At 37.4% G+C, this 24,266-nt stretch overlaps 2 protein-coding genes across 3 annotated transcripts in view; one reads left to right on the top strand and one right to left on the bottom strand.

Moving 5' to 3' along the window:
• Positions 1-4,065, top strand: part of LOC139975329 (mediator of RNA polymerase II transcription subunit 12-like protein) — a 93,230-nt gene extending 89,165 nt beyond the window's left edge. For both annotated transcript variants that reach the window (XM_071983181.1, XM_071983184.1), the window contains one exon: positions 6-4,065. In XM_071983181.1, the coding sequence (XP_071839282.1) occupies positions 6-300 (295 nt within the window). In that variant the 3' untranslated portion in view covers positions 301-4,065. The remainder of the gene's footprint in view (positions 1-5) is intronic.
• The window catches only part of LOC139975330 (replication factor C subunit 4-like), a 33,562-nt gene continuing 12,859 nt past the window's right edge, over positions 3,564-24,266 (bottom strand). Inside the window, exons 5-10 of the mRNA XM_071983185.1 lie at positions 21,893-21,962; positions 13,122-13,195; positions 11,001-11,121; positions 10,110-10,235; positions 6,347-6,472; positions 3,564-5,277 (exon numbers count right to left, since the gene is read on the bottom strand). Coding sequence (XP_071839286.1) covers positions 5,110-5,277; positions 6,347-6,472; positions 10,110-10,235; positions 11,001-11,121; positions 13,122-13,195; positions 21,893-21,962 — 685 coding nt within the window. The 3' untranslated portion in view covers positions 3,564-5,109. The remainder of the gene's footprint in view (positions 5,278-6,346; positions 6,473-10,109; positions 10,236-11,000; positions 11,122-13,121; positions 13,196-21,892; positions 21,963-24,266) is intronic.

Consider the following 24,266-nt stretch of genomic DNA (forward strand, 5'->3'; position numbering starts at 1 on the left):
TGCAGATTACATCAGCACATTCGTCAAAGATCAATGAGAAGTTTAGCTGACCAAGGAATGCAGCACCAAGGAGCTGCAGCTGCAACACGTCAGCAACAGGCATACAACCTACAGCACCAACTACCACAGCAACAACACCCAGACCAACAGCAGCGACTGATGCAACTACAACAGCAACAGCAACAGCTAATGAAAATACAACAGCCAAACATGAACCTTATGCAACAGCTTCAGGCACCTGGCAGACCTCATAGCACAATGACCCCACCAAGGGCAGGACCTGGCAACTACCAATATTAAACAGGAGTGGGAGACCTCATAGCACAATGACCCCACCAAGGGCAGGACCTGGCAACTACCAATATTAAACAGGAGTGGGAGACCTCATAGCACAATGACCCCACCAAGGGCAGGACCTGGCAACTACCAATATTAAACAGGAGTGGGAGACCTCATAGCACAATGACCCCACCAAGGGCAGGACCTGGCAACTACCAATATTAAACAGGAGTGGGAGACCTTATAGCACAATGACCCCACCAAGGGCAGGACCTGGCAACTACCAATATTAAACAGGAGTGGGAGACCTCATAGCACAATGACCCCACCAAAGGGCAGGACCTGGCAACTACCAATATTAAACAGGAGTGGGAGACCTCATAGCACAAGGAAGTCATAGCCAGCAGTATTTACAACTTATGACATTATGATTAACAGTTATTCTCCAGACAATTTCCATGTTGGATTTGACTCAGTATATCATCCAGGAGTAAACTCTTTGCTCAAGAGTCACAGTATCATATCATCAATGTGACAAATGCAACTGTACATATTCTGATAAGTTTTCTGAACCATGGTTTTATTAACAGGCAAAGCAAGTATTTCAATGTTTCAGAATTTATTAATTGTAAGTTCTACAATGTAGCATGGTCAGCTTGGCATGACCATGCTAGCTATCATGTAGATGATATTGGATAGGAATTTATAGCAGTGTGATCTGCTTCTCAGGAGGATTTCCTTACTAAGCATAGAATAAGATTTCTCTGAACTTAACTAAAGTTAACTTTGACTTAGTGCTCGACACTTTTACTCTGTGCGTTGCATAGAACCTTTAAGTAAAACACAACATCTCCATTTAGGTCAATACAATATAGAAATACCTGTATCTAACTACCCACAGGTACGAATATATGCCTGGTTTGGTACAGAGAAGTGTGAATTCCCCAATTCCAAAAGGGGACAAAAATGTGGCCGCCTCACACCACAAAGGTTGGCTTCACATCTGGAGAGAAGTATTTTCATCAGTTTGCAATGCTTCAGTGAAAGTCACTTAATTGTAAAACTTTGATTGGTGGATGAAAAATATATTCTCTCTTGGCAAAAGGTAACCAATTTATTCTTTTAGATTAAGAATGAGTAGTCTTGTAGAATTTCTTAGCAGGCACTAGTGGTTTTATTTTAGTAATAACATCCCTGCAAGTTAGCCATTTTATTGTAAAACATTGTTTCATCATTTTTTGTAGACATTTGTATCAATATAAATTGAAAATTGTGTCCATTGAATTTATAGGGATATTACAATAAAATGTTAATATTTTGCCCTATTAAAGATACCTCTGCTAAATGATTTGTATGTATGTCCAGTGTGTATAACTTCTCTTTTTCAGCATGAGACTTAATTCTCTCACAAAATATCCCATCAGTAAGGCTTTTGTTCATGTCTTGGACATCTTGCTAATTAAGAAGTGAATGGACTGACGAACATGACAATTTGTTAGAACTTTGTAATGAGAGACAAGCAGCACTTCATGTGTATTATTTCATTTATGAGACTGTCATTTATGAGACTGTCATGTATGAGACTGGCATGTATGAGACTGTCATTTATGAGACTGTCATGCATAAGACTCATTTAATAAGACTCATATAATGAGACTCATGTATGAAACTGTCATGTATGAGACTGTCATGTTTGAGACTGTCTTGCATGAGACTGTCATGCATGACACTGTTATGCATAAGACTGTAATTTAATGAGACTCATTTAATGAGACTGGCATGCATGAGACTGTCATGTATGAGACTGTCATGCATGAGACTCATTCATAAGACTTTCATGTAGGAGACTGTCATGCATAAGACTCATTTAATGAGACTCATGTATGAGACTATCATGTATGGGACTGTCATGCATAAGACTTTAATGAAACTCATTTAATGAGACTGGCATGCAAGAATGGCGTTTATGAAACTGTCATGCATAAGACTGTCATTACTGTCATGCATGAGACTGTCATGTATGATACTGCATGTATTAGACTCATTTATGAGACTGTCATGTATAAGACTGTCATGTATATAAAAGTATCAGATTCATTTCATGTATTGATATAAATGAGTCAACGATTTTACTTTATTTGTCACTTGACTAAACTTTACTGCTTTATCCATTAAATTTTCGATAGCATTGGTTATTAAAAATCCCCAGGGAAAGACCACAACTTTCAAAACTCTGAATGTAATTAAATGATAAGTGGTATATGAAAGTGAATATATGAGCAACGATAATGTTGATCAAATATCATGTTTAGTGTTGTAGGGTAATCATAATTGGCCTCCTGAGTTTTGACAAAGTAGATTTGACAGAGTTATGTGCAGTTGTACCAGATACAGTTGCAGCTAGGGTTAGGATAACCCTAACTCTATCTTGCTTGTATCAGGCATGAGCTTTTTCTGCAAAGTCCCGTAATTTCTTTTCTACCTACAAGATTTTCACCGCTCAATTTCTGTGAATTTCCAAAAACAGCGTTACTGTATCATTAGATCCGTGGTTGGCATGTTTTTCATTTCCAATGCATATCCAACCTGCAGGGGGACAAAAACTAATTATCTTAACACACTGTAGCATACGCAAACTGGAGCTTGTACCACAATTTCTTCCCTGGATTTTCATAACGTTCCCAACATTTATGCAAAGATATTTTCTTAGGTTTCCCATGATTTCCAATATTTTAGTATCTTTAGAGTAGGGAAACCTGAGGAGAAGTGTAGTGCTGCTATAGCTGCTGAATATAATTCGGAATACCAGATTAAAACTGACCATTGTGTACATTTTATGAAAATTGACTTTTTAATCATGGGTCGCCATGATTGAAAGAATCAAGTAGGGTGAAAACGTCAGGCTAGGCATGTGGCTTCAGTGTGCACATTTTGAGTGTGAAAACTTTGCTTTGAGTGTTTTAATAAATTAACAAATTCTTTATAAAATAGGCACCAAAATGTTGTCTTTAAACCTCTTATTTCTCAGAGCTTCCAGGGGCTTCGACCCCTGGACCCCAACCGGGGCGTTGCCCATGGACCCCCCATGGGCCCTAAGGCATGGACCCCACATGTAACAGTGTTGTGCTGCGTGCCAACTGATGCCTTTGGCGTTAGTATAGTATCACCTACAAAGGTCAGTGCTTTATTTACCCCAGGCTCATCGCTGTTGTGTACACCATCTATTGGTTTTCAACCAAAGAAAACATCCAGCCAACCAATGAAAGACTCTGAAGACAAGAAAATCATGTCATATCGATAAATATCGAGTGGTGGTTTATATAACTTAGCTCTGGAGACTCCCTACTATATTTGGTAACATCATCTTAATGTTTAACTATTATATCCAGATGAGCAAGACACTCAAGTGAAGTTGTGGACCCTTCTGTACATGTTATGTATGAAGTTAGTCCCAGTTTTAATTTTAGATATTGTGTTTACAAGTTATCTGACCTCAAATGACTTGACATAACATTATTAATAAGGTGGAAGTTTGAAATTCATCAAAGCTTGGCTTTGGAGCTGTCATATCCACTTCTGAATACATAACATCCTTGTTTGATGCACCAGCCAGGTAACCACTTTTTAAATGTTCTGTCCACTGTCCACATGAGTAAATAAAAAAATAGAATCAGCAGGCAAATGTCCTGGTAACTCCACAATGACCTAAAACTATCAATGCTGTTCATTCCACTTACAACATTTTAACTAGGTCCGTAGTCCTGGTAACTCTACAATGACCTAAAACTATCAATGCTGTTCATTCCACTTACAACATTTTAACTAGGTCCGTAGTCCTGGTAACTCTACAATGACCTAAAACTATCAATGCTGTTCATTCCACTTAAAATATGTTAAATAAGTCTGTAGTCCTGGTAACTCCATAATGACCTAAAACTATCAATGCTGTTCATTCCACTTAAAATATATTAACTAGGTCCGTAGTCCTGGTAACTCCACAATGACCTAAACTATCAATGCTGTACATTCCACTTACAACATTTTAACTAGGTCCGTAGTCCTGGTAACTCCATAATGACCTAAAACTTTCAATGCTGTTCATTCCACTTAAAATATGTTAACTAGGTCTGTAGTCCTGGTAACTCCATAATGACCTAAAACTATCAATGCTGTTCATTCCACTTAAATTATGTTAGTCTGTAGTCCTGGTAACTCCATATTCCATAATGACCTAAAACTATCAATGCTGTACATTCCACTTAAAATATGTTAACTTGGTCTGTAGTCCCGGTAACTCCATAATGACCTAAAACTATCAATGCTGTTCATTCCACTTACAACATTTTAACTAGGTCGGTAGTCCTGGTAACTCCATAATGACCTAAAACTATCAATGCTGTTCATTCCACTTAAAATATGTTAACTAGGTCCGTAGTCCTGGTACCTCCATAATGACCTTAAACTATCAATGCTGTTCATTCCACTTAGAATAAGTTAACTTGGTCCGTAGTCCTGTTAGCTTAAATCCATTCATGGTCTGGTGACTTGATCCATAATCACAGCATAGTCCTGTTGGCTTAAATCCATTCATGGTCGTCAGGTGACCTGATCCATAATCACAACGTAGTCCTGTTAGCTTAAATCCATTTCATGGTCGTCGGGTCACCTGATCCATAATCACAGCGTAGTCCTGTTAGCTTAAATCCATTTCATGGTCGTCGGGTCACCTGATCCATAATCACAGCGTAGTCCTGTTAGCTTAAATCCATTTCATGGTCGTCGGGTCACCTGATCCATAATCACAGCGTAGTCCTGTTAGCTTAAATCCATTCATGGTTGTCGGGTCACCTGATCCATAATCACAGTAAAGAGATCCATAATTTGCAAGTGCTCATCTGCTCCATCACAAAGTCTTTTGTCTATCACTGCCATCTTTTCCATGATCTTTGACTTCTGCTTATCTGTTAATTCTTGATCTTGGATAGCTTTGTCAAACACCTGCAGGAATAATCAAAGTGGAAGCATTATCCAGCACGTAGTATTCTTATACTTATCTGTTTCTGTCATTAAGTGGGTCCGAGCGGACCATTCAGATTGTGATCAACGTAGACAAGTGGCTGTTATGAAGATGTATAGCATTTATTAATATGCTAGCATACATAGATGTGTGGCCTTTTACTTGCTCAAATATGTCAGTGCAGAAAAACTCTACTGCACAAAATTCCCACTTCAATTTTTCTTTGATATGTATACAATAGCAATATTTAATATGCACTGCAATAAAAATGCCAGTCTTTTTACTGACTATCTGTTAAATTTGCTGGCAATTAGCCAGTAAAGAGCCCAAATTGTGAGGCCTGCATAAATGTCCAGCCTTCAATAAACTATTAAAATTCTATAGATTAGTGGCCTTCATTACACTAATAAAATTCTCGTTGGTACACTGACTTCCTGTTAACCTTTAAATCTTTGTTCAGGTACATATTATGACCATATTTCCATAATGTGATTGAGTACTGATTCCTTCCCAAAAACTTTAGGAACCCTGCTAAAAAAGATTTTAGGGATCTTATGATTGTCAGAGAAAAGGGCCAATAACATCAGAAAGCTAGACCAACAGCATCAGAGAACATGTTGTTAACAAGCTTTTTAGACTTTGACATATGTTGACCATAAGTGACTTTTTACCACCAAGTTCAATAAACTTCTTGCACTTACCAAAATCTAAATCTCAAGCATTAACTTGGAAGTATCTTTTGAGAAAAGAATTGAGTTCTTGTTCTCAATAAGACAGATCCACTTTCTAAACATCAAGTTAATAATAATCCACCACCATAAGTACTGTGTTAACAAGCAGGTGTCACATACCCCATTTATATTATTTAGTTTGAGCATAAAATCAATTTGCTTGGCCCTTCATTTTTGGGACATGACATATGAGAACCAAGAGATACTGTATTGAAATGGTTATCTGCAGCTCTGTATTGGTTCAAGATTTGACAGCTTGTATGAAGTTACGGTAGGAAGCGTATTACAGTATAAATTGAGTGCAGTTACACTGACTAACCTGATTAAGAATTTGAGCTGCTGGAAATCCTTCCAGTAAGACCTCCTTGACTGCTTGCTGTAATTTTTCAAAGGAACCAGATGAACTGGTAGACAGCAAGGTGGTGATTGAGGATTCTGGTATAACCTGTTTCATGATTAAGGTAACTTAACATATTAAGTTGCTAACAGAGAAGAGATGGCACAATGTAAGCTAGATCCAAAAGTAACACAGTATATAACTCGTACACAAAATATGGCAAAGCTTTATGATATGCAAATACCACAGAAATGAGCTTTACAAAAAGAAATCCAGAGTATGAAGCTAGCAATGCTGCAACAGCTCACACCGACACAAACTTGATCTGATATGTAGTAGACTGCATAAGACTGTTATCAGTCCGCTTGTCTTTCCATAACAATTTAATTTATGAGAAATGAACCTTATAAACAGGGTTATAGCTAGGAGATTGTGAGTGCTGGTTACATAAATTTGCGAAGCGTAGCGAGCGAAGCTCTCGCATCTCACGGCCGGGGGTCCAGGGGCCCGCTTAAGGGCCCCTGGTGGGGTCCAGGGGCAAATAACAGAAAAAGGTGACGTTATTATCATGTTTTACGGCAAGGGAAAGATAAATTTGTTACTTTTGTTGTATTTCACAAGCATTTTACTATTTTTTGTGCCGGCCAGTGGACTGTTTATTCACTTCCAATGCCGGCCGGCAGGCGTGAGTGGCGGTTACCACCGGCTGCCGCCGGCCGGCGTGGCTATAACCCTGCTTATAAAATATTAGATATTCAATTAAAGTGACTGGACTATTATTTTTATACACAAACAATTACTTCAGATCATTACATTAAACTTAAAAGATAATGGTCACACATGATAATATTATGGCCTCAGTTGACATCTTTACAATGCATTTCAAAAAAGGAAAAAATCATATTCAATGTCATGCAAGGGTGTTCTGTTGTTGATATGAAGTAACCTGTAAAAGAGCATGTTTTGGTTGAGTGGTTAGAATTTCTAAAACAATGGATTAACATTTAGGCCTGCACAGAGGAACATATGAAGTTACTGTAAAAGAGCATGTTTTGGTTGAGTGGTTAGAATTTCTAAAACAATGGATTAACATTTAGGCCTGCACAGAGGAACATATGAAGTTACTGTAAAAGAGCATGTTTTGGTTGAGTGGTTAGAATTTCTAAAACAATGGATTAACATTTAGGCCGGCACAGAGGAACATATGAAGTTACTGTAAAAGAGCATGTTTTGGTTGAGTGGTTAAAATTTCTAAAACAATGGATTAACATTTAGGCCTGCACAGAGGAACATATGAAGTTACTGTAAAAGAGCATGTTTTGGTTGAGTGGTTAGAATTTCTAAAACAATGGATTAACATTTAGGCCTGCACAGAGGACCATATGAAGTTACTGTAAAAGAGCATGTTTTGGTTGAGTGGTTAGAATTTCTAAAACAATGGATTAACATTTAGGCCTGCACAGAGGAACATATGAAGTTACTGTAAAAGAGCATGTTTTGGTTGAGTGGTTAGAATTTCTAAAACAATGGATTAACATTTAGGCCTGCACAGAGGAACATATGAAGTTACTGTAAAAGAGCATGTTTTGGTTGAGTGGTTAGAATTTCTAAAACAATGGATTAACATTTAGGCCTGCACAGAGGAGCCAACATCAATAAACCTCAAAAACAGCGAGTTACAGTAGCAAACTTTATGTTGGAATATCTTGAAAACCAGAGCAGCTATTGAAACATAACCACAATTTCCAACATTACCAGCATTTTATTTAACCATGCTATATCAATGTGTAAAAGTAAGTTGGCCTGACATTTTGGTCCTAGCAGGATCTTCTTCAAAGGCTAAATGACAAGACAACATTCTACTTCAAGTCATCTTTAAATATTCTAGGAGAGAAACATTGGCTTGAACACAGATACCCTCATGTAGGTACGCAACCCCTGGATACACTCACGTACGTATGAGACCCTGTACACCAATGGTACGGGTAGGAACAGTATGTGACTCCTGAGTACACTCATGTGAGTATGATACCCCTAGGTACAGTACTCTCACGTATGTATCAGACCTATACACCAATGGTAGGGGTAGGTATGTGACCCCTGGGTACAGGAGTGGTAAGTATGAGACACCCTATATACACCAATGGCAGGGGTAGATAAGTGACCCCTGGGTACAATCATGTAGGTATGAGACCTAGGGTTGGGCGATATTTGCTTTTTAATGTGACGATAAATAGTTCAAAAATTATCGCGATATTTCGATAATTACGATAATTTTTTTCTTGTTGTTTTTAGTGTGTTCACGAACACACTAAAAACAACTGTTGATTTCCCACCGGTGTTTTCGCGCATCAAACACACCAAGCATAATGGCGTGGGGTCCAGGGGCCCGCCTCGTAATTGAGGATTCAAAATACTGACTAACTTTTGGAATTTAAATTGTCACAAAACTGATGAAAAGGTTAAAATGACAAGTTAGAGTAGCTATATTTTGTGATAAAATGAAAGAGATTTAATCTGTCTTACAATCTTTATAAAGTTTAACTTACAAAACTCTCAAAATTATGAAACAAACTACGTTAGACTGTCTAGCAATCAGTTTACAACTGCAGTGTTTATCCTACTTAAATATCACGGTAGGCTACATGTGCTTCGAATTTTCCCAGGTACCTTGCCAAACATCTCCCCTGACTAACACCTGTTTGTTAACATTTTTGGCACGGTTCCAAAGAACTTTTCATGGAGTAAACTATATTGGCTCCACTCTAGAATTAATTAGGTCAGTCAGTAAAGGATCGGTGATTTATGCGAAATATTATCTAAGACGTTCAAGGAAAGTATAGGTAAATATCCCCTTAACATTAAGGTAAGTAAAACACACCTCAAGCCAACCGACTCCTCCGCATGAACAAAACAATCTATTCCCCATGATACACGAGGCAGAGTGTAGCTATACCATACAGACATAGCATGATATCAAGGCCCCAATAGCTACAGTATGGCCATCTTTATGAAAGTAAACCTTCTAATCCCATGTTTTAGGCCACTAGGCATGATTAACTTAATGCTAAATATTGTTTCCATGTCCTTGTGGAAAACGTCAACTTCGCAAAATACAATTTGTTGTGTTTTTTTGTTACGTGAGATCCGTAACCTACGAAGTGGTTAGGCTATTTCCTATACACTTAACTGTGGTAGGATATTAATTTTTCCTTTTTTTGGAAATTCTAGAAAATATTTCTTTTCCCCCCCGCTTAACACCAGATGTGGTCTTTTGGTTTATTCATAAATGGGTGTAACAGAGCCTTGTTTACATGACATTTGTTGCATTTAGCACGATATGCAAGTTTCACGTGAATTTTTCGAAAGTATTTTGCTCGATCTTTCGTAAAATTCGAAAGGTGTACCAACTTACTTTACGTACACAATTGGTAATTTCTCTACTGATTTTCAGAGGTTTGTTCTCTATACAGTCAATGTTGTAAAGGACGGGTTTTTTACAAAAAAAATGCGAGGTGGCATCAAATTTAGTTCCCTTCCTTTTCCAGTATGACCACTTTACCACTTCCCTCATTTTTTTCAATACCGTGATTACATAATGCAAATGATTGTGTGTCCACCTGTAAAGTTACAGCCTGACAAGTCTTCAAGTGTATAATGTAACCTGCATTGGCAAAATGAAACATAACATGGTTTTTGTGACTGAACAATCTTGCACTGATTTGAATGTCAAATTGTTTCATACCCCTGCTATCTCCTTGATCTCTTCTAGGGATATTCCGTCATCACTTTGCAACTTCTGTGCACTCTGAAGGTATGTAATGGCTTTACGAAGATCTCCCTCAGTGTGTAAAATTATTGCTTTCATTGCCTGGAAAGAAATGTTTAAATATGTTTGACCAACTGTTCAAAGAAAGCTTAATTACCAGATTGCATTGTTACTAAATACTGCCAAACAGGAAATCTGAAAAATTGGTGTTCTATTCACCAAACCTGTAATCTCTCTTACAGTGTACATATTGGTCATGCTATATTGCTACATTTTTTTGCACAGAAGAATAATACATGTCACTACAGAGAAAGTTTACCAAGTGGTAATATTTTATTTGTATAGATTTTTTGAATATGTAGCAAATGTTACCTGCGTACACGAGCTATTTCCTTTGTCACCCCATACTAATAAACCTTTCTTCTCCAAAGTGCCGTTTGAAACATCTCGTACCTTCGATACCGTACCTTTTTTCATGTACAATAACAATAAAGCAAACATTGCTATACAGCGATTCTATCATCCATTTTAAAGATTTCAGCAAAGAAAAACTTATGATCCTTCTGAACAGCTACTGTTAGTTTCATGGAAAAGGTACACCCCACAATTACAACATAGTATATCGCAATGCTATATGTACGATGTCATATTATGTGTTTTAACTGGGCATGCAGCTGTAGGAGTCCTCACACGGTCAGATGTAATCAATCATTGTGACCTTTTCATGCTTGCGCAATGCTTCCATGTTCATTCTTTTTTTCTTACTGATCCGGCACGCGTTCTCCAATGTGAACATGCCCGGGTTAGGTTATCTTCCTGTGATGTGAACAAGGCCTTAAATCTGTTCAGTTCATGCTACTGACTAACCTCTTGACTGCACAAGACTTGTTCTGAAGCACAAATCTGACCTAACTTCTCCAGCTGAACTTCATCTGGCAGTGGCTTGAATCGAAACTTGGTACAACGAGAGGTCAACGGCTCAATTATCCTGTAATGGACAAATTAGCAACAGCGATTAGAAAACAGCTCACAGACACTCATCTTAAAGTATAAGCAACTGGATTGAATATTAATTCACTATTATAGTGCACACCAGTCTTGAAGTTTAACCAGCCTTAAGATTGGAAATTAACACATCAATGGTGACCTGAGCCAGTTTAAAGACTGGCATATCGATGCAATAACAATATACAGTAAGGACAACTTATGAATCAGCCCCGTTACTGAAATTAGAAGGGAAAATGTAGTTGTTTGAAGGAAGGCCTATGTACAGCGACGGCATCACATGACCAGTGTCTTGTCAGTACCACACCAGCATTAATGTTTTTATATTTCAAGTAGCATCATAATTATGTCTCAGAGCAGCTAGACATCACTGTCCTGTTCAAGAATGTACTACATGCAAAACATATGTTCCTATTAACCATGTGTTGTTTTTGAAAAAGCAATTTAGAATATAGTTGTAAATATGCAGCCTTACAGTATAAACCAGTTCACAAGTTAAATGAACAGTTTGTTAACAGTCTTACTCTGAAGGTCTGCATAGCCAATTCATGGTAACATAAGGCTTATGTATGCCCTTTAATAGTATAGGACCAGTTGGGTTTTAGGTCGCATGCATAATGAACCGGTACTGAGTACCCAGGAGCAAAGTTATGGGCCATTCCGGTCCCAAGAGGAGTTTACACATCTGTATTGATATATCCAGCCTGAAGAGTGGAATTCCCTATATAGTACACACTGGTATTGACATTTTATCAGCCTGAATAGTTAACACATCAGTGTTGAAATGAACCACACTGGAGAGCTAAAAAGTGTTGTCAAACAAGTTAAATAGTGTTGACATAATCCAGTTTGAAGGGTAGAATTCCTATTATATTAAACATCAGCATTGACATTTAACCAGCCTGAGGAGGAGTTTACACATCAGTGTTGACAAACACCAGGCTGGAGATTGAAAGTTAAACAGTGTTGACATAATCCAGTCTGAAGGGTAGAATCCTATTGTATTAAACATCAGCATTGACATTAAACCAGCCTGAGGAGGAGTTTACACATCAGTGTTGACAAACACCAGGCTGGAGATTGAAAGTTAAACAGTGTTGACATAATCCAGTTTGAAGGGTAGAATTCCTATTATATTAAACATCAGCATTGACATTTAACCAGCCTGAGGAGGAGTTTACACATCAGTGTTGACAAACACCAGGCTGGAGATTGAAAGTTAAACAGTGTTGACATAATCCAGTCTGAAGGGTAGAATTCCTATTGTATTAAACATCAGCATTGACATTAAACCAGCCTGAGGAGGAGTTTACACATCAGTGTTGACAAACACCAGGCTGGAGATTGAAAGTTAAACAGTGTTGACATAATCCAGTCTGAAGGGTAGAATTCCTATTATATTAAACATCAGCATTGACATTTAACCAGCCTGAGGAGGAGTTTACACATCAGTGTTGACAAACACCAGGCTGGAGATTGAAAGTTAAACAGTGTTGACATAATCCAGTCTGAAGGGTAGAATTCCTATTATATTAAACATCAGCATTGACATTAAACCAGCCTGAGGAGGAGTTTACACATCAGTGTTGACAAACACCAGGCTGGAGATTAAAATTAAAACAGTGTTGACATAATCCAGTCTGAAGGGTAGAATTCCTATTGTATTAAACATCAGCACTGACATTAACCAGACATAAAAATCACCTTGTTCTGCCAGTTTTATGCACATAATAATTTCCACAGGAAACAAACCAATGTTGGTTTCTGTGATCACTTTGAGCACAAGGAAAAGTTTATTATTCTTTTAGTCAATACATGCCTATTTCCGTCAGAATACCGCAATGTGTGGGAATTTAGCAATTTAGTGTTCTACATACAGTTGTACTGAAATTTTGAAAGGCAAGAGCATATATTCAGTGTTTTCACAAAGACATAAAAAAGAAGCTCATGTTTAATTAATTTAATATGAGGATTAGCATCTACCTGCTGACATAGTTACAAATGAGGCAAAATCTTGTAGTCTTAGTCTGTTTCTCCATAGTTCTCCGTAAGGCATCCTGTAAATACACAATTTATATAACATTTACTTGAAAACTGCTGTAGCAATAATATATACAACATAATCAGTGGCAGAGAACATGTGCGTGTTGCTATCACATTTGGAATGTATCCAACATCAAACTTCTGCACATACAGTAGTTCTCAATAATTTGAATTGTCTACAGTAACCATTGTCTGCCAATAAGTGTATCTGTTCTCATGGATATTCAACATTTACATCTGAGACAACGATTTCTTCTCGTTTGCTGATAAATTTCACAAGCAGAGAGTATGATACGAGCAGTTTGCATGCAAACATTTGATTGCACAGCAGAGTGGTTCATCAACGTACTGCAATTGGGAGCATTGATTTGCAACACCAGAAAAGACACTATTATTGCATGTCTCAATATGAGCAGTATTATCAGATTATTTTATGTATGGAATTAACACATAATATGCAAGTACTCTGATAGAATAAATTACTTTGTTGTATGATGAATATTAATATCAAAGAACAAAAAAGTAGCAAAAGGAGAATGTAATCAAGATATACTTAGCATGTAAACATGCCACATTCATTTCATTGTTTCTTCCACTGTATGGCGGGCCATCAGTCTCAAATCATGGGAGATCGACTTATACCGATTTAAATCGACATGTACCAGTTTAATTCTACATATCATTGATTTATTGTACTTATCATCGATTTAAATCGATGATAAGTAAATAAATCGATATGTCAAAGTAAACTGGTATATGTCGATTTAAATCGATGATATGTAGAATGAAACTGGTCCAGTCAATTTAATTCGACATATACCAGTTTCATTCTACATATCATCAATTTATTTTACTTATCTATTTAAATCGATGATATGTAAAATAAATCGATGATATGTCCATTTAAATCGACATATACCAATTTAAATCGATGATATGTAAAATAAATCAATGATATGTCCATTTAAATCGACATCTACCAGTTTAAATCGATGATATGTCGAATTAAATCGGTAGAATTCAATTTCCGTGGACTTATACCAGTTTCTAGCGTCTCGAATTGACATATACCTATTTAAATTGACATATTGTCGATTTAGCTCATTAACATATTCCAAATCCCGATTTGGGTGATGATTGACATGTGGAGATACATCACGTGTAGTCACCTGACAAGGCGGGCGAATAATTTAAAAGTTCCAAAATTACGAAGCTAGCAAGGGTGTTCATCATGGTTAATGGTAATAATGAACAATTACTTGCAAAAAGATTTTGGTGTAACAATAAGGCTGAAAAAACTGATATGTCAATAACATGCAATTATCTCAATGCAAACTGGGCTTGTCTACTCAAACAAGTGGCGCTATAGTATAGGAATACACATGCAACTGAATAGGCCCACAGTACGTACACAGATGCAATTACCTACTTCAGTTACACCATAAACAAAGATGATATTGTTCTGCAGTGAGGCCTACTGAAAGGTTACGTTTTAATGTAGCTAAATGTATACCCATGGGGTTTAACAATTACATGTATTCAAGCTCAAATCATGCATTCCACTGTGCTCGTGTTAGGATATACTTAGCATGTTAACATGCCACATTCTATAAGTATATCCTGATGGATCAGTGGAAGAAACAATGAAATGAATGTGGCATGTTAACATGCTAAGTATATCCTGATGGATCAGTGGAAGAAACTAGTGTTCAACCGATTAACCTAATCGGAATCGGTACGAATATTGCATAATCGGAACATAATCGGAATCGGTAAAAATTACGTGGAATACCAGTTATGTGATACCGATTATTCAAAAACATATGGAAGGTGAAAATATCATTATTCAAAAACATATGGGAGTTGAAAATATCAACTGATGTATTAGGTTTGTTCTTTTACTACGAAATATTAAAATAAGACATCCTCTATACGTCTTTCACAATGTATACTTTCATCAAACTAGGCTGCCAGGGTCGCCGATTTTGCTTCCCTCGTGGTTAGTGACTTCATATTTCTTGGCACAGTAAGCATAGCAGCAATACCAATTTCGCGAATTAACGAATGTGCTGGACAGGGTCGGAAATAAGCGGGGGCGATGGGCGATTCGCCCTCGCAAGTGCTAAAAAGACCTCCTAAAGCACAATTACGAGTGCGAAAAAGAAAAAAAGAAATATAAGAAAATCGCCCTCGTTATATCAGGTGTCTGTGTAAAATTAATTGTGACATGCGTTTGCTTTAGCTAGGAATTGCAGTTGCAGCGCGAATCGCGCAAACAGTTTTCACATCCCACATCAAATTTGAAGCAGTGCGAGAGGGTCGCCCACAATCACCGGGAATTTCCCGTGGCAAATTCAACCTGCACGAAGCAATCACAAATCTCCGACCACATGGTAGCCTTACTTCACACGAAGTCAACTGCATGGAAATCTAACCTTGCCATCTGTTTATTCGCTCCAGTTGTGTCGCAAATAAAAATTAAAAATATCCACGGAAACTGCAATCTTCGACCACATGTTAGCCTAACAACCACACTAAGTCAATGGGAAATGTAGCCTAACCATCGGTTTGCAAAAAAAAAAAAAAAAATTGCGTAGCTTAGTTTACAACTTTCAATTTGCTGGAAATCGGCATTTGTTTGGTAGGTACTAGTGTTTACACGGGTCCAAAAATCGGGAACCGGGTACCCGAGGGCCGTTACCCGTCGGGTATCCGGGTACCCGGAAAAATTTGTTTACCCTCGTGTATCACGATTTTCAAGAAATTACATATTGGATGCTGTAATAAATGCATTATATTCTCTACTGACAATGTTTTCATGTTCAAATACGTAGGTGTAAGATAAGGTGTAAAACCTCCCTCAATATTTTTTATTTGCTTCTGTTTCTTTCATTAACTTGTTAATAAATAAATTATTTAATTATAATTAGCATTACTACTAACATCGCACTGCCGCCGCTGCTTATGCTAGCTCGTGCACGTCTATTGGATCAAACCATATAGATATCCAATTTAGCTCTTAAACAGTTTTTAATACTATACTACAATCTATTATGCAGGCCCAGGGTTCTCATTAGCCGCGAGATTGCGCGATTCGCGCAATTTGATCGCATTTGGAATAAACGATTAGTAAAAAGCCACTTGCGATTACTATTTTTTAGTTATCCCGTCTATAATCCATAAACATCGCGTAAAATTCCTTGTCAGCCTTTCCTTCTTTGAAATAAACGAATGAATAAATAATAATTTCTTCCACATGGTAGCCTAACACCACACTAAGTCAATGAGAAATCTAGCTTAGCATAACCATCTGTTTATTTGCTGGAGATGTGACGCAGTTATAAGACATCCATGGAATACTTTCGTAATTGCTGTTACGTTCGACCACATGGTTGCCTAACACCACACTAAGTCAATGGGGGCAGTCTAGCCTAGCCATCTGTTTATTAGCTGAAATTGTGACGCAGTTATAAGATATCTATGGAAAGCTTTCGTTATTGCTGTTATCTTCGAACACATGGTAGCTTAACAACACACTAAGTCTATGGGAAATCAGCCTAACCATCGGTTTGCAATTTTTTTTTTTTTTAAACAATCACACTTTGCGTAGGCCTATGATTCGGGTAATAAATTAGGAACCGGGTAGTATCGCGTCGAACGGGCCCCTTCGTTATTGCTGTTATCTTCTACCACATTGTAGCCTAACACCACACTAAGTCAATGGGAAATCTGCCTAACCGTCGGTTTGCCAATTTTTTTTTTTTTTAAATCACACTTTGCTTAGGATTCGGGTAATAAATTAGGAACCGGGTAGTATCACGTCGGGCGGGTACCCGGGTACCCGGATAACCCGTGCAAACACTAGTAGGTACTGTAAGTGATATGTCTTAAAGAGGGAAAGAGATGGATATTTTTGAGATGGATATTTTGAGTAACTATTCTTAACCCATTTCAAGCCATTAACAGGTCAACCAGGATATACTTAGCATGTAAACATGCCACATTCATTTCATTGTTTCTTGAACTGATCCATCAGGATATACTTAGCATGTAAACATTCATTTCATTGTTTCTTCCACTGATCCATCAGGATATACTTAGCATGTAAACATGCCACATTCATTTCATTGTTTCTTGAACTGATCCATCAGGATATACTTAGCATGTAAACATTCATTTCATTGTTTCTTCCACTGATCCATCAGGATATACTTAGCATGTAAACATGCCACATTCATTTCATTGTTCCTTCCACAGATCCATCAGGATATACTTAGCATGTAAACATGCCACATTCATTTCATTGTTTCTTGAACTGATCCATCAGGATATACTTAGCATGTAAACATTCATTTCATTGTTTCTTCCACTGATCCATCAGGATATACTTAGCATGTAAACATGCCACATTCATTTCATTGTTCCTTCCACAGATCCATCAGGATATACTTAGCATGTAAACATGCCACATTCATTTCATTGTTCCTTCCACAGATCCATCCATATTGTACCACTTACCTTTTAATCTCAGGACTGCCATTCTCACATCATCTTATATGCCACGTCTAAACATCCCCACCATTTTCCTTTTCAATGATTCTCTCTACACATATTGTTGGCAGCAAACTATAGTGTTATACAACATAATATTAAAACCTCTTTTACTGTATTGCCTGCCAAATGAAACTGCGGATACAGGTAAACCTAAGATGTACACAATGAATCTCCATGGTACATTACAAGGGCACCTGCTACCCTAATGTGTATTCATTCTATGCCATGACTGACATAAACAGGCAACATAGTTTAAGCAAGAAGCTACAGTAGAACAATAAGCCTTAGACTCCAGTTTTTACATTACTTACTAACTTACATGGGCTTGTATGTATTCTAACAGGAACATGCTATCATTTATTATACTGACTTACATGGGCTTATATGTATTCTAACAGGAATGCTATCATCTATTTATGATAACTGACTTACATGGGCTTACATGTATTCTAACAGGAATGCTATCATCTATTTATGATAACTGACTTACATGGGCTTACATGTATTCTAACAGGAATGCTATCATCTATTTATGATAACTGACTTACATGGGATTACATGTATTCTAACAGGAACATGCTATCATCTATTTATGATAACTGACTTACATGGGATTACATGTATTCTAACAGGAATGCTATCATCTATTTATGATAACTGACTTACATGGGCTTACATGTATTCTAACAGGAACATGCTATCATCTATTTATGGTTAAACTGACTTACATGGGCTTACATGTATTCTAACAGGAACATGCTATCATCTATTTATGATACTGACTTATATGGGCTTACATGTATTCTAACAGGAACATGCTATCATCTATTTATGATACTGACTTATATGGGCTTACATGTATTCTAACAGGAACATGCTATCATCTATTTATGATAACTGACTTACATGGGATTACATGTATTCTAACAGGAACATGCTATCATCTATTTATGATACTGACTTATATGGGCTTACATGTATTCTAACAGGATCATGCTATCATCTATTTATGATACTGACTTATATGGGCTTACATACATGTGTATTCTAACAGGAACATGCTATCATCTATTTATGATAACTGACTTACATGGGCTTACATGTATTCTAACAGGAACATGCTATCATCTATTTATGGTTAAACTGACTTACATGGGCTTACATGTATTCTAACGGGAACATGCTATCATCTATTTATGATACTGACTTATATGGGCTTACATGTATTCTAACAGGAACATGCTATCATCTATTTATGATAACTGACTTACATGGGCTTACATGTATTCTAACAGGAACATGCTATCATCTATTTATGATACTGACTTATATGGGCTTACATGTATTCTAACAGGAACATGCTATCATCTATTTATGATACTGACTTATATGGGCTTACATGTATTCTAACAGGAACATGCTATCATCTATTTATGATAACTGACTTACATGGGCTTACATGTATTCTAACAGGAACATGCTATCATATATTTATGATACTGACTTATATGGGCTAACATGTATTCTAACAGGAACATGCTATCATCTATTTATGATACTGACTTATATGGGCTTACATGTATTCTAACAGGAACATGCTATCATCTATTTATGATAACTGACTTACATGGGCTTACATGTATTCTAACAGGAACATGCTATCATCTATTTATGACACTGACTTATATGGGCTTACATGTATTCTAACAGGAACATGCTATCATCTATTTATGATACTGACTTATATGGGCTTACATGTATTCTAACAGGAACATGCTATCATCTATTTATGATAACTGACTTACATGGGCTTACATGTATTCTAACAGGAACATGCTATCATCTATTTATGATACTGACTTATATGGGCTTACATGTATTCTAACAGGAACATGCTATCATCTATTTATGATACTGACTTATATGGGCTTACATGTATTCTAACAGGAACATGCTATCATCTATTTATGATACTGACTTATATGGGCTTACATGTATTCTAACAGGAACATGCTATCATCTATTTATGATAACTGACTTACATGGGCTTACATGTATTCTTAACAGGAACATGCTATCATCTATTTATGGTTAAACTGACTTACATGGGCTTACATGTATTCTAACAGGAATGCTATCATCTATTTATGATAACTGACTTACATGGGCTTACATGTATTCTAACAGGAACATGCTATCATCTATTTATGGTTAAACTGACTTACATGGGCCTACATGTATTCTAACAGGAACATGCTATCATCTATTTATAACTGACTTACATGGGCTTACATGTATTCTAACAGGAACATGCTATCATCTATTTATGATACTGACTTACATGGGCTTACATGTATTCTAACAGGAACATGCTATCATCTATTTATGATAACTGACTTACATGGGCTTACATGTATTCTAACAGGAACATGCTATCATCTATTTATGGTTAAACTGACTTACATGGGCTTACATGTACAGTATTCTAACAGGAACATGCTATCATCTATTTATGGTTAAACTGACTTACATGGGCCTACATGTATTCTAACAGGAACATGCTATCATCTATTTATGATACTGACTTACATGGGCTTACATGTATTCTAACAGGAACATGCTATCATCTATTTATAACTGACTTACATGGGCTTACATGTATTCTAACAGGAACATGCTATCATCTATTTATGATAACTGACTTACATGGGCTTACATGTATTCTAACAGGAACATGCTATCATCTATTTATGGTTAAACTGACTTACATGGGCTTACATGTATTCTAACAGGAACATGCTATCATCTATTTATGGTTAAACTGACTTACATGGGCTTACATGTATTCTAACAGGAACATGCTATCATCTATTTATGATAACTGACTTACATGGGCTTACATGTATTCTAACAGGAACATGCTATCATCTATTTATGGTTAAACTGACTTACATGGGCCTACATGTATTCTAACAGGAACATGCTATCATCTATTTATGATACTGACTTACATGGGCTTACATGTATTCTAACAGGAACATGCTATCATCTATTTATGATACTGACTTACATGGGCTTACATGTATTCTAACAGGAACATGCTATCATCTATTTATGATACTGACTTACATGGGCTTACATGTATTCGAACAGGAACATGCTATCATCTATTTATGATAACTGACATACATGGGCTTACATGTATTCTAACAGGAACATGCTATCATCTATTTATGATAACACCGCTTGGTTCATGGGGCATTTTTTGAAGTAGGTGCTGTCATATATACAGTGCAAGAGAAACAACTCTGGGTCCCAATGCACCTGACCTATCCTATTAACAGATCTTGAAAGATTTTGTATCTATAGTGATGTAACGTACTTCAATCTACTTGCTAGTTGTGAAAAATATATTCAAAAAGATCTTGTTTTCAATAAGTATGAGAAGAATCACAGGTACAAATCATGTTCAATTTCAAACATTTAATTACAAGTTTGCTGACACTCAAAGCTGATTAAACATACCTCAGAGAAGCTTTCTGATTGGTTGACAAGATGTTGTCAAAGTTGTCAAATGAACATTGGCCAACATTTTGTTGTACAAATGTGCCAGTGGTGAAAACCATATAGTTCAAATACGTTCCGCTATGTGTGAATAAGGGATATTCAGAATGTGTGGGTACTTTACCCAGCAGTGTTCAGCAGTTTTCAGTGACTGCAGCTTATCAATTTTTGCAGAACTGGAAGGACTGATATGACAGGGCCCACTGTTAGTTTGTGCTGGAAATCCCCATTGCAAGCATGCATTGATATTACAGAACACTCATAGGTTATCATGTTTTGCTCACAGAACACTGTTCAATCCATTACTAGCATTCATGATTAATCAACCCTGTTGAAATTTATGTAAATCACACAATATATTGACCAATGTTGATTGAATTAATTACATTCAAGTTTTGGGATCCATTCACATTAATTTGCAAACACTGCCACTCAAAACTACCTGATACAAAATGGAGTAAAATTAAAACGGAACAAGATGTTTAATTGGGTTATGGTTGAATTATTCATCATGTAAGTTAGTATGAAAACAGCACCACACAGACCCTGCTTTGGGGGAGTTACGGAGTTGATTGTATTCTGATATACTTTACCTGAGCAGCTGATGTCATAGAATCGGCTTCATCAAGGATAACGATCTTAAATGGAGGGCAAGAGTGGCCACTAGGGACATGAAAAACAGAAGCCATTAGAGCATTGTCTGATATGAATTTCTGAAGTTGAATAAAAGACAGAGACAATTTTAATGTGAAATTAAAGATAAAATGAAAGTGAAAAAATAATATTTTTCTACACAAGTCTACACTTCCTCTCCTTTCTTATCAAAGGAACATCAAGATGGACCTAATTAATGCAGAAAATCTGAATTAATTCTTTCTCTTACTGAGATTAGGTATGTAGGTGGAAGACAGCTGAGAGCAGCCCTGATAGCAGTAATCAAGGAAGGTGGTAGACAACTGAGAGCAGTAATGAAGGTAGTAGACAGCTAAGGAGCAGCACTGATAGCAGTAATCAATGAAGGTGGTAGACAGCTGAGAGCAGTAATGAAGGTAGTAGACAGCTAAGGAGCAGCACTGATAGCAGTAATCAATGAAGGTGGTAGACAACTGAGAGCAGTAATGAAGGTAGTAGACAGCTAAGGAGCAGCACTGATAGCAGTAATCAATGAAGGTGGTAGACAGCTGAGAGCAGTAATGAAGGTAGCAGACAGCTAAGGACCAGCACTGATACCAGTAATCAATGAAGGTGGAAGACAGCTGAGAGCATTAATGAAGGTAGTAGACAACTGAGAACAGTAATGAAGGTAGCAGACAGCTAAGGAGCAGCACTGATAGCAGTAATCAATGAAGGTGTAAGACAGCTGAGAGCAGTAATGAAGGTAGTAGACAGCTAAGGACCAGCACTGATAGCAGTAATCAATGAAGGTAGTACTGTTGACAACTGAGAGCAGTAATGAAGGTAGTAGACAGCTAACGAGCAGCTCTGATAGCAGTAATCAATGAAGGTGGTACTGTAGACAACTGAGAGCAGTAATGAAGGTAGTAGACAGCTAAGGACCAGCACTGATAGCAGTACTCAATGAAGGTGGTAGACAACTGAGAGCAGTAATGAAGGAAGTAGACAGCTAAGGAGCAGCACTGATAGCAGTAATCAATGAAGGTGGAAGACAGCTGAGAGCAGTAATGAAGGTAGTAGACAGCTAAGGAGCAGCACTGATAGCAGTAATCAATGAAGGTGGTAGACAGCTGAGAGCAGTAATGAAGGTAGTGGACAGCTAAGGATCAGCACTGATAGCAGTAATCAATAAAGGTGGTAGACAGCTGAGAGCAGTAATGAAGGTAGTAGACAGCTAAGGAGCAGCACTGATAGCAGTAATCAATGAAGGTGGTAAACAGCTGAGAGCAGTAATAAAGGTAGTAGACAGCTAAGGAGCAGCACTGATAGCAGTAATCAATGAAGGTGGTAGACAGCTGAGAGCAGTAATGAAGGTAGTAGACAGCTAAGGATCAGCACTGATAGCAGTAATCAATGAAGGTGGTAGACAGCTGAGAGCAGTAATGAAGGTAGTAGACAGCTAAGGAGCAGCACTGATAGCAGTAATCAATGAAGGTGGTAGACAGCTGAGAGCAGTAATGAAGGTAGCAGACAGCTAAGGACCAGCACTGATACCAGTAATCAATGAAGGTGGAAGACAGCTGAGAGCATTAATGAAGGTAGTAGACAACTGAGAACAGTAATGAAGGTAGCAGACAGCTAAGGAGCAGCACTGAAAGCAGTAATCAATGAAGGTGTAAGACAGCTGAGAGCAGTAATGAAGGTAGTAGACAGCTAAGGACCAGCACTGATAGCAATAATCAATGAAGGTGGTACTGTTGACAACTGAGAGCAGTAATGAAGGTAGTAGACAGCTAAGAACCAGCGCTGATAGCAGTAATCAATGAAGGTGGTCCTGTAGACAACTGAGAGCAGTAATGAAGGTAGTAGACAGCTAAGGACCAGCACTGATAGCAGTACTCAATGAAGGTGGTAGACAACTGAGAGCAGTAATGAAGGAAGTAGACAGCTAAGGAGCAGCACTGATAGCAGTAATCAATGAAGGTGGAAGACAGCTGAGAGCAGTAATGAAGGTAGTACACAGCTAAGGAGCAGCACTGATAGCAGTAATCAATGAAGGTGGTACTGTAGACAACTGAGAGCAGTAATGAAGGTAGTACACAGCTAAGGAGCAGCACTGATAGCAGTAATCAATGAAGGTGGTAGACAACTGAGGGCAGAAATAAAGGTAGTAAACAACTGAGAGCAGTAATGAAGGCAGTAGACAGCTAAGGAGCAGCACTGATACCAGTAATCAATGAAGGTGGTAGACAACTCTATAAGCCTCCATGGCTTCTTTCGCGAGTTCCTGCTTGCGGGAAGATCACATATACATACATACATACATACATACAACTGAGAGCAGTAATGAAG

The sequence above is a fragment of the Apostichopus japonicus genome, chromosome 10 (assembly GCF_037975245.1).
Source record: "Apostichopus japonicus isolate 1M-3 chromosome 10, ASM3797524v1, whole genome shotgun sequence".
NCBI classification, from domain to species: domain Eukaryota; kingdom Metazoa; phylum Echinodermata; class Holothuroidea; order Aspidochirotida; family Stichopodidae; genus Apostichopus; species Apostichopus japonicus.